The sequence below is a fragment of the Piliocolobus tephrosceles genome, chromosome 7, assembly GCF_002776525.5.
Source record: "Piliocolobus tephrosceles isolate RC106 chromosome 7, ASM277652v3, whole genome shotgun sequence".
In the NCBI taxonomy this organism is placed as follows: domain Eukaryota; kingdom Metazoa; phylum Chordata; class Mammalia; order Primates; family Cercopithecidae; genus Piliocolobus; species Piliocolobus tephrosceles.
Window position 1 is genome coordinate 40071005 of NC_045440.1, and position 12030 is coordinate 40083034.

At 48.8% G+C, this 12030-nt stretch overlaps 1 protein-coding gene across 5 annotated transcripts in view; it reads right to left on the bottom strand.

Moving 5' to 3' along the window:
* ANK1 (ankyrin 1) overlaps positions 1–12030 on the bottom strand; it is a 143319-nt gene that overhangs the window by 49988 nt on the left and 81301 nt on the right. For all 5 annotated transcript variants that reach the window (XM_023214480.1, XM_023214478.1, XM_023214479.1 and 2 more), the window contains 5 exons: positions 11289–11387; positions 5897–6094; positions 3271–3369; positions 1507–1605; positions 1163–1261 (listed from right to left, as the gene is read on the bottom strand). In XM_023214480.1, the coding sequence (XP_023070248.1) occupies positions 1163–1261; positions 1507–1605; positions 3271–3369; positions 5897–6094; positions 11289–11387 (594 nt within the window). The remainder of the gene's footprint in view (positions 1–1162; positions 1262–1506; positions 1606–3270; positions 3370–5896; positions 6095–11288; positions 11388–12030) is intronic.

Genomic DNA, 12030 nt, shown 5'->3' on the forward strand with positions numbered 1-12030 from the left:
TGGAGTGCAGTGGCACAATCTAGGCTCACTGTAACTTCTGCCTCCTGGACTCAAGTGGTTCTTGTGCCTCAGCTTCCCGAGTAGCTGGGACTACAGGTGCCTGTCACCTCACTCGGCTCATTTTTTTTGTATTTTTAATAGAGACACTCGCCGTGGAGTGTTGGCCAGGCTGGTCTCTAACTCCTGACCTCAAGTGATCCACCTGCCTCGGCCTCCCAAAGTGCTGGGATTACAGGTGTGAGCCACCACACCAAGTCAAGGGGGTCCACATTATTTCAGAGATAGGAGCAAACACGGAGATAATTTCATAGAACCTCCGCATGGTCAGATGAGAAAGCTCATAGTGAACAATGATTGCTGATGTCACTAAAGATAACCTCGAGCCCTGAAAGATCAGGAACCACCCAGGACATTGAACTATGTTCACTTGCACCATATTGAAAACAGTTTCACATATTTTAGAATGGGTTTCAACAAATATTTATATATATGGTATATATGTGTGTATGTGCATGTATATATGTATATGTCTGTGTGTGTGTGTGTGTGTGTATGTGTGTATATATATATATAGAGAGAGAGAGAGAGAGACACAAGGTCTTGCTCTGTCTTCCAGGCTGGCTGTCAAGTGGGCAACTGGAAAATGGACACTGAACTGCAGTGGCACAATCACAACTCCCTGCAGCCTCGACCTCCTGGACTCAGGCTATCCTCCCACTTCAGCCTCCCAGTTAGCTGGGACTACAGCTAATATGTGTCACCACATCCACGTAATTAAAAAAATTTTTTTGTAGATTCAGGCACTCACTGTGTTGCCCAGGCTGGTCTTGAACTCCTGCCCTCAAGCAATCCTCCCTCCTTAGCCTCCCAAAGTGCTGTGATTACAGGCGTGAGCCACTGCACCCGCACTCAAGAAGGATATTTTAATAAACATAAAAGAGGAGGGAAAATGGTGCTTAAAAGGAAAACGATCAATTCACCAGAAAGAGGAACTGATCACAGTGCCCCATCCTCAGGGTATTCAAGGTAGCTATGGCTTTAGGGTCTTGTGGCCCCATCCAGGCCCCAGACATGTGCATTAACCTCTACGGTTAGGGGAGGTCACCCAGGGCTGCTGCCACAGGGAGCAGTTTTCTAAACTCAGGAGAGAGAGTGTACTCACCGAGCTGACCTCGTTTGGGGAAGCACCGTTTTTCAGAAGCAGAGTCACGATGTCTGTGTGTCCCTGCTGGGCTGCCTGGTGCAGGGGGCTGTATCCTAGCTGCAAAGCAAGCAGACATTTTGGCAGGGTTAGCCAACCATTAGACAGAGACCTGCCTACACATGATAGTGCCTGTCCATCTTCGAAATGGGACATTAATAAAATGCATTTCCCCCTTTCTTCCTTCAGCGTCCACGGTCAACTGTGGTGGAACCCCTAGTGGCCCAGAGCAGCAGCTCTGGCTGCACCCTGATGTGGCATGGAGAAGGGTCAGCGCAGGAGTCGGGGCTAGGGCATCCCTGTACCTTGGTCTTGGCATTTACATCTGCCTGGTGCTGCAGCAGAAACTTCACCAGCTTGATGTTCCCGTAGTGACTGGCCACATGGAGGGGAGTGTAGCCCATCTGAAAAGCAGATGAGAAGGAGTGACCAGAGCTCTCCTGAGCCGGGCATCACATGAAATCCTTCCCAAAGCAGCCGATTCAAAGAGAGAATGGACGGGGAGCCCCTTGAAGGCTGACACTGACAAGCTGAATGGCTGCTGCCGGGCAGAGACCACCGGGCTGAGATGCTTGTGGGAGACCCAAGGGGAGATGTCAACCTGGCAACTGGAAGATGGACACTGAACTGCAAGAAAAGGGCTATGCTGCGGTCGTCAGTGCATGGGAGATCTGAGAGCTTTGGAGGTGAGTGAGGTCCCCCAGGATAAAGTGGAGGGTGAAAAGTGGGGCCGAGGGTGTGAGGCCGAGGCAGAAAAGAGGGAGAGGGAAACCTGGAGAGAGCAGCATCACAGAATCCCAGGGGGGCTATTTCAAGAGGAAGAAATAGCCTTCAGGCCTGGGAAGGGCGCTGAGATGAGGGCAGATGGGGATGTGAGGTCATGTTCACTCCAATGACAACAGGCTTATTTCCATTAGAAAGCTGAAATCCCATTGAAAAATCCCCAAAAGGCTGTCCAAGTGACTTAGTTGTGGCATGATGGAATTTACGGGAACTGGTCATTGCTTATTGAAATGCACGGTCTTGGGACATTTGCTCATGTGAGTCTGGGCTGTTTAAGGAGTCTGTCCTGCTGAATTTTGTGGTAATGCTTCCTGTGGGCAGGCAGGCTAAGGGCCTCTGAGCTCTTTGGTCCCAAGTGTCCCGGGAAGCTGGTGCCAGATTCCAGAGACCACCCAAGCACAGGTCCTTCCCATAATGGGGTGACTTTGGGATCCTCAAGGCCATTCTAACCCACAGGACAGGCTCTCTTGGTGCAGGACCCCAAAAGACTAAACAGGGCCCGCAAGTGAAGCCTCAAAGATCCAGAACATTCTTAGACTTTAAGCAGATTCCTGTGGAAGCTGCAGGCAGTTGGAGACCAAACACAGTTTTCAGACTTTTCTCAGGGTGACTTCAGCATAACATTGTTGCTGGCATTTCTGTGCTACTCTGGAGGGGGCAGGAGTTCCTGGTACTGTCACTGTCCCTTCCTTTTAATATGGTTCCCTTGTGGGGAAAAGAAACAAAATGTGGCTTCTTCCATGAAGCCCGCCTCCTCGCACCGACTGAAAACACCCTGTCTGCCCTCTGTGCTCCCAGCTCCTAAGAGTAAATATCAAATTACGCTCTTCCTTCCTGTCCCTAGCAATCACCTCCACACCAAACTGCAGACGCCTTGATGGCAGATTCCATTCACATAGCTCCTTGCACACATCAGAGGTTCAAAGAAAGTTGAACTGAATTTAACCAAGTGCTGGAAGAAAAGGGGCTAAGCTTTTGTGTGAATCTGGGGAAACTTGACATTTTGACATGCTGGCTACTCGTATTAGACAGGTCTTAGAGTCATGATTAAACATTCGTCCCACTTTCTCACTGCAGAGGCTCAAAGGTCTAGCAAACTTTAAAAATCCCCCATGAGAAAGTAAGATAATGAGGAGTAGCGTTTTCAAACTCCACTGCCCGCTCTAGGAAGTGGCAGGGAAGAATGTTCCACTGGGTCTTCAGGGTTTCAAAGCCCCGTGGAAGATTCAGTTCTGAAGTGTGAGCAAGGAGTCCACACAGACTGAAGTTCTGGCTGCCTGCCTTACCCGGGTGGTGGCATCCACCATGACGCCGTGTTTGATCAGCACGTCTGCCACTGGAACGTGGCCTTCTTGTGCTACCAGATGGAGGGGAGTGAGTCCACTCTGCAAAGAAAAAGACGTTCATTACCTTCTAGCAAGTAAAGAATTCCAGGCCACAAGGAAAGAGCTCTGAGGTCTGGGAGCTGAAGCTGACTTTGCAGTCACCAACTAGTTATTTGGCTCCAGGCAAAGCTCTTCTTGTTCTGGGCCCCAATGTCCTTATCTAAAAAGTAAGGTGGTTACATTAGACCAGGGGTTGGCAACTTTTTCTGTTAAGGGCCAGATGATCAATATTTTTGGCCATGTCTCTGTATGACTAACATTGAAATGAATGGGCATGGCTGTGTTCCAATAAAACTTTATTTACACAAACAAGTGGTGGACCAGATTTGGGCCACGGGCCCATAGTTTGCTGACTTCTGATCTAGATGAACTTTATGGCACTTTCCCAGTGTTGATCCTTTATGGACTGCCCAATAAAGAATGCCCTATTTCCATGGTGAATTTCAGAGCCCTGTAGCTTTGGTTTCCTAATCTAGACAATAGGGGTTATCATGGATCCATCTTAGGGGCAAGGTGAGGAGTGCTGGAGAAAGCACAGGTGAAGCACATTGAGAGGCACACAGTGCTGTTTACATGAAGCACACTGGCTGGGTGCGGCAGCACATGCCTGTCATCCCAGCACTTTGGAAGGCCAAGGCGGGTGGATCACCTGAGGTCAGGAGTTTGAGACCAGCCTGGCCAACATGGTTCGACCCCCCTATCTTTACTAAAAATACAAAAGTAAGCAGGGCATGGTGGCTCATGCCTGTAATCCCAGCTGCTTGGGTGGCTGAGGCAGGAGAATCACTTGAACCTGGGAGGCAGAGGTTGCAGTGAGCCGAGATCGCACCACTGCACTTCAGACTGGGTGACAGAGCAAGACTCCATCTTAAATAAATAAATAAATAAATAAATAAATAAATAAAGTACCATACTGTTATCACTGCACAGCCAGTGCTGGCATGGTCAAGAGGGCAAAGCATCCCACCAGGAGTGAACGGACCATGTTCTTGCACGTGGCATCACAGCTTCCTCAGGAAGGAAGGCAGTAAGGTATCAGAGATGTTGTTTGACATGTGGGTACCCACAGGAAAATATCAGAAAAGTCTTCTCTCCCCTGGACTTTGCCTCAATACCCTTTGCTAACGTGGGACCAACAAAACTGTATTTCTCTGCAGGCACAGACCATGTCCTCTCTACGGGACTCCACTTGCCCTCCTCTGCCTTCTGCACATCCCGCAGGCTGACCAGAGGCTTGTGGGTAGTCATGACACCCCACCACATGCCACTGTGGCCAGAACTGGCGGGCCTGTCCTGCAGGCAAACCGGGGATGGCTCAAATGAGAACAGTCCTCAGTTGACGAGTGACTGTGTCAGCCTCTCAGGCAGGCGCTCTGCCTCATTCTTGAGCTAACACCAATGATCTGCCTCGTGAGGGCGGCGTGTGGATGACAGTGGGTTACCAGTCACCTTACTGCCTCCTGTCAAAGCTCCCATTAAGTGGGGCAGTGAAGGAACCCAGAATGCCATGAGATATAATGGTCCTACCAGAACGGTTCCCTCACTGGGGGTCAACTGTTCAAATTTGTATAAAATGTGCCAGATTTTGTACAAAATCTATAGGTTTTTAAGAAACCTTAAGTTGCCCTGAAAATGCTTGCCTTTCTGTGTATTTGCTATGTGAATTTATCATCGAAGAAGTGGTTGTTCACATTGCATGGTTCCACTTATATGAAATGTCCAGAACAGACAAATTCCTAGAGACTGGAAGATTTGCGGTTGCGAGGGACCAGGGGCTCTGGGGGAAGTGGGAAGTGACTGCCAACAGGTACGGGGTTCCCTCTGGGGGTGATGAAAGTGTTCTAGAATTAGATCATAGGCTGCTGAATTCTGTAAAAATACTAAAAAACATTGAATTGTAGAGTTTGAAAGGGTGCCTTCTAGGTGAATTATATTTCGATAAAACTGTTATTTAAAAAAGAAGTGATTTTTAGTCTTTTTTTGGGTCACACATTCCTTTGAGAAGCTGAGAAACACTGAACACTTCACCCAGAAAACTGCTCATACACCCTTCCTCCCCAGATGTGTGCGCAATTTTAGAAGGCTTTATCCTCACCTATTGCCGCTGGAGTAAGAACTCCCAGCGTATAGGTCAGTAGTTTTAAAATATCTTTCCCCCACAGAACATAGAATATTTAGTCCCAAATGATAGAATGTACTCCTGAAGGTAGGCGCCGGCCTACATTTGGGAAAGTGTATTATGGATTTTAATATTGATCTTTCTGCAGATCCTTAAGTCAATCTGTTTAGAAAGATCAGCAAAGGCTTTGGCATCAGAAAGGCTCAGAATCCTGCCATCTCGGGAATAAGCAACCTTTCTGACTCTGTTTATTCATTTACAAAATGAAGGTGAAATGTACACAGGGCTGTTCCAAGGTTTACACACACACAGCCCTAACTCAGAACCTGGGCACACAGATACTTAATATGCAGACACCACACGTTGTTAGCCAGCACTCCAGGGCAGATCCAAAGACGCCATGTCTACCTTGTTCCCCAGGTTGCCATTGGCTTGTTTCGAGAGCAGCAGAGCCACCATCTCTGCATGGCCCTCCTGGGCGGCCAGGTGAAGGGGCGTCACACCTTGCACCGACTCGGCGTTTGCTGAACCCCCATACTGCAGCAGACTGCGGGCCACCTCCACCTGGTTCTGCTTGGCAGCGATGTGCAAAGGGGTGTAGCCATTCTGAAACAGAAGAAGCCACCCAGAGCCTGGTTACAGGAATGCTGAGCTGACAATATCAACACACGAGCAGGGGCTGAGTCTGGTTCTTGGCCGGCTGGACACCCAATGAGCAGGGCTGGCGTCACCCAGGAGCAATTTAGGTAAACAAACAAACAAACAAAATCCATTTGATTTGAAGCCAGCACCTCAGGCTTGCATAGCCTCTGTATGTCCACCTTTTTTCACCATCTGTTTTCTGTTATGCTCTGGCAAACTGCTGGACAGGAAGAGAACAACTGGAAGGCCAGGTAAGGAAATGAAAGGTTCTCATTTCTTCCTTCCTGCAATAAGAGCCAAAAACCCCAAATATTTCATAAAGAAAAAGAAACAACAGCTCCTTTTTTTCCCAGTGCAGCTGGGCCAAGTGCTGCCCTCTGGGCCTTGCCGGCATTAGGTAGGGTGGTTTAAGGGACATGCACCTGGCAAGGGACTTGAGGATGTGGGACAGTCCTCGCTCCACTGTTAACTACCTGTGTGACCCAGGGCAAGATATTCCATGACCTAGACTTCCTTCTGTATCTTTTAAGTCATTAAAAGTGGATAATAGCATCTATCTTTTTCATTTCTCAAAGTTGTTAGGTAGACCAAACATGATACTATATGTGAAGGTATGTTCCAAAATTAAGATATAAAAAGTTGGCAGGGCACAGTGGCTCATGCCTGTATTCCCAACACTTTGGGAGGCTGAGGTGTGAGGATCACTTGAGGCCAGGAGTTTGAGACCAGCCTGGACAACATAGCTAGACCCTATCTCTACAAAAAAATCAAAAAATTAACTGGGCATGGTGATGCATGCCTGTAGCTACTCAGGAGGCTGAGGTGGGAGGATGGCTTGAGCTAAGGAGTTGGAGGTTGCAGTGAGCTCTGATCGTACCACTGCACTATGGCCTGCAGCAGAGTAAGAGCTTGTTATCTACACACAAAAGTTTTAAAAAGTAATGCACCTGTGTGTCATGGTTTTGTAGTGCACTGGTTTGCAAGACATTATAATTGCATAATGAGATGAAGGAGCTTGCCTCAAAAGTAAATCAATGATGTCACTGTGCACTGTTTATTCAGCCAATTTTTGTTTTTATTATTATCATTGATAGCAAGACTGTCTTAATGAAGGAAGCAGTGCATGGGTTTACACTCTGGAGCACACTCCTTATCTCCCTGCAGGCAAGAGACGGTTCCCAGGTGGGCTCCTTTGCTCATCACGGCCGAAAACCACTTTCACCTGCGTTATCTTTTTTGCGCTTCATTAAAACCACATAAGGTCACAGGGCAGGCATTTTTATTATTATCCCATTGTGTGGAGAAAGAGGCCAATTCTCTGTGAGGTTAAGCGCCTTATTTAATGTCACATAGTAAGCAGAACAACAGATAACCCAGCCCTGACCTTCTGATTGCACAGCCCAGGTGATTCCAGCTAGAACAGTGGTTCTCAAACTCTGATGTGTATACAGTCCCTTGGGACCTTGTTAAAATGCAGTGTCTGATTCAGAGGCACTAGGGGGGCCCAAGATTGTGCATTTCTAGCAAGCTCCCAGGTGATGCTGACAATGCTGGTCCAGGGACCACACTTTCAGTAGCAAGGCCCTAGGGCACTCAGGGTTAAGGGCAATGCCAGGCTGGAGGACGTCCTGGACATGCGCCCACCCAGGCCAATAGCAGATGGCTGCCCAATGTGGGATCTGTCTCAGGGCACGAGATTTCCCCACCTCGGCCAGCATTCCTCTGGCTGAGGACTGAGTTCTCCCTGCCAGCCACTCTCTTACTGTGGAAACTAACATTTCTGATTCTGCCAGGATAACTGGTCAGGAAGAGGAAAGGGAAAGAAAGGTGCCGGCCAAGGCAGTCAAAGCCCTGGGTACAGAGAAAGCTCAGCAAGGTGGGCCCATAGGCGGCTTTTGTGGTGAAATGAAAAGTTGTGACTTACCCAAGGAATTGAATTAAATTGAAAAATCATTCTTTTTGAAGAATGACGTGTGATAATCCTTTCCAGTATTCTTCCTTTTTAATTTGATTATGTTATGAGAAAACATTAAATTGTTCTTTGTAGGTTGTGTTCATGTAACAAGATCAGCATTTGGATCATAATAAGTTTAATTAAACAGCATGATTTTTGCACTGTATTAAAAGAGAGCAAAGGAATGGGGTGTGATGCCACAGATCCAGCCTGAGATGCAGGGTTGGCTCAAAAGGGAGCTAAGCCTCCCCACAACGAGAGACAGCGCACCAGTCAGCACTGGCCCAGAGAAGCCTTTCACTATGGAAACGAAAAATAAAACCCTAAGCCCCCAGACAGACCCCAGTTGGGCCAAAGAGATCCCAGAAAAACCTTAAAAACTGAATTCCCAGCCATGAAGGAAGGGAGGTTGGACACGCCTTGCTATACCCACTCCCTTTCGGAGTTTAGGCGCAACTGACCAACATTCATGTTAAAAGAGATCATAAGACTAACCAAAGGGACTCTCTGTGACAAGACACCAAATTATCAACAGGACCCAAGGCCACAATAGGCAAGGGCTGAGTCACACGCCCCCTGGAGGTCACTCGGCCCAGGACACTGGTGAACAGACCCTTCTCTCAACTTAATTCTTTTCTGCTGATTCCAAACTTTTAGATAAAGCTTTACTCCTTTAACCAACTGCAAATTAAAGAATCTCTGAATCTGCCTATAACCTCTGGGCCCCTGTTTCTAGGTATTTTTGTCAATATATACCTTCCATGTATTGATTTATGTCTTTACCTATAACTCCTGCCTCCCTAAATGTATAAAACCAAACTGTAACCCGCCCCAGACACACTTTCTCAGGACCTCTTGATACTGTGTTGCCCAGGGCCATGGTTATCACATTGGCTCAGAATAAACCTCAGAAATACTTTATGGAGTCTGGTTTTTCCATTAATAACTACATGAAAGCAACGATTATTAGGCTTTTTTTTTTTTTTTTTTTTTTTTTGAGACAGAGTGTCGCTCTGTTGCCCAGTCTGGAGTGCAGTGGTGAGATCTTGGCTCACAGCAATCTCTGCCTCCCGGGTTCAAACGATTCTCCTGTCTCAGCCTCCCAAGTAGCTGGGATTACAGGTGCATGCCGCCATGCCCAGCTAATTTTTGTATTTTTAGTACAGGCGGGGTTTCACCATGTTGTCCAGGATGGTCTTGAACTCCTGACCTCAAGCGATCCACCTGCCTCGGCCTCCCAAAGTGCTGGGATTACAGGCTTGGGCCACCGTTCCTGGCCCTATTGGGCAATCTTTTAATGTACAAAGGACCATCACTTGAGCAATCTGCAGTGTGTTCACGGATGTATCCTCAGGAATCCCAGGTTACCTGGGAAGCAGTGATGTCCACACTGGCAAGGCCAGCCCCCTGTCCTGCCCTGGACATGGCTCAGGCTGCCAGGTAAACCTCTGGTTAAAATTGAGATACAAGTGCCACTGTCACTCTCAGAACACGGAGTGTTCACAGAACAGAGCTTCCCCTAAACCAGGACTGAAAGGAATGAATGAACTTCTGCAGGTGACAAGGACAAGGACAACTAGGCTGGAAAGTCAAGGAGAGGGGAGGGAGGAATGTGTGCCCGCAAAAGGCTCTTCTTTCCCAAGGAAATGAGCTCATCCTAAGGAATGCACACGGAGGGAGCTCTGCCCAAATGTTCAAACAACATTAGCATCAAAATTAGAAAGGGGAGGGTTTGGTTTGGGTGCAGAGAGATTTGCATGTGAAATTCTACAAAATTGCCAGACTACTTTGGAAACTATTTTTTGCCATGGAAACAAAGCCCATCTGTACAGGGTTTGTGCTTGGATTTAGTTCTCTTTAAATATAATGAACCTGGATCCCTTTCCTTTTATATAAGTAGGGGAGTGAGGAGGAGGAGGGGAGTCCAGGTTTTTATTTTTAGAGGCAGGAGTAAGTCGACATCGCAGCAGGGCCATGTGCTCCCTCTGCACAGCGACGTGGGGCTCGCTGCAGCAGTAGCGAGGACAGGAGGAGACAGCTGTCGGGAGCCGGTGTCTGCAGAAGAGCGATGCTGCAAGATGGGGACACGTGTCTGTCCAGGGAGGGAGAATGCGCTGCACCGACACTGAGGCTCCCCGCCTGGGCTGCGGCAGCCCTAAGCCAGCAGATGTTGGCTGGAGTCATGCGGGGTCCCACCCTTAGGCTCCTTCTCTGCGGCACTTGGACACCTGCCACATGATGGATCACAGGGGTTTGCTCTCCCATAGATTATCCTGTTTCCCGTGCGCCTGGCTGCCCCATAGAGTGCGGGAACTGTGTGTGGCTTTTGTCTTCCTGGCCCCGCTCTCTCTCCTCTCCCCTTCTCCCCGCTGGCCACCAGTCCCATGGCACCTATCCCTACACAGCCTTGCCTTCCCACAGCAGGCAGCCTGTTCCCAAAAATGATCCTTCCAGCTTCATCCTTGCAGTACCCAATCCCGTGGGGTCTTCCAGAAGCTACCCATCTGCTCCCTCCTCTGATTCCCTCAAGGGTCATGGAACCTGCTGCCCTGAGCAGCTCGCCTCTGAAGCTGGTGTGAGGCCGGGCCAACATGCCTCATATTCAGGTAAGCCTCTCTACAAAAATGCCACCATCGAAAAGTCTGATCTCAGAGAGAAATGAATTTGGAGGTGATCATTCTCATTTCAAAGAGGTCCCTTGCTTCCAGGTTCCAGCAAGCTCACCAGCAGCCCTGAGGATTTCTCAAAGTACGGTCGCTGTGGCCCCAGCCTCGGAACCACGCAGAGTAGGTTAAAAATGAGGCTTCCAGGCCACACTGCACAGTCCCACAGGGTCAGAATCTGCTAGAACCAGGCTCACCACTCCCCAGGGATTTTTATCCACACTGATCTCTGACAGTCAGTTTACAAGACCCAGCTGCCATGCAACTGCTTGGGGACACATTTGCTGTATAAAACAAGTTCTGCCTCTTCGAGGTAAGCCCTGGCTGGGAATTGTTACCCACTTCCCATCCCACTCCTGGGCCCTGAATAGCACGATTACAGGACAGGTAGCATGTGTGAAAGTGAGGCATGATTTCTGAGGTAAAAATAGCAACAGAACGCAAAACCCCTGGGCTGCTGTGGAAACCCCCCTCCTTGAGGGACTGGAAGGTAGCAGGTGACCTGCTCTCCGGGGCAGCTGGGGAGAGGCGCCAGTCTTACCCAGGCGGGGCTGTGCGGGGAGCCACCCCGGGGAAGCAGCAGCTTGACGATGTCCAGGTTGTTGTGATGGACGGCCACGTGCAGGGGGGTCAGGCCATTCTGCAGAGGACAAAGACAAAAGAGATCAGATGTCACTCCCACGGACTTTCTCCCAGGGCTCCCTTTAGGCATGGCAGCACCTATTTTACACAGTAAAATCCTGTTTAAAATCCTTCCCAGGCCAGTCTTAACTTGGAGTCACGACAGAATGTCATTGGCAGGACCCAGAGCCCTGTGGGAACCAGAGGGGACGTGGGCAGTGACATCAGCACATTTGCCCAGAGAAGGCCGTTGGGTCTTTCCAAACGGATAAGGCCGTTGACAAAAAGGCCAGTCTTTCCAAAGGGCATTCTCTCTCGATGGCTACCCATGGAAATAGGAACAGGCCGGGTGCAGTGGCTTGCACCTGTAATCCCAGAGCTATGGGAGGCTGAAGAGGGAAGATCACCTGAGCCCAGGGTTTGAGACTAGCCTGGGCAACATAGTGAGAGCCTGTCTCTATAATTTTTTTTTAAGTTAGAGCCGGGCATGGTGGCACCTGCTTGTAGTCCCAGCTACTCAGGAGGCTGACACTCAAGGATGGCTTGAGCCCAGGAGTCGAAATTGTAGTGAGCCATAATGGCAGCACTGCACTCCAGCCTGGGCAACAGAGAGAGACCCCGTCTCAACAAAAAAAAAAAAAAAAAAAAAAAAAAAAAAAAAA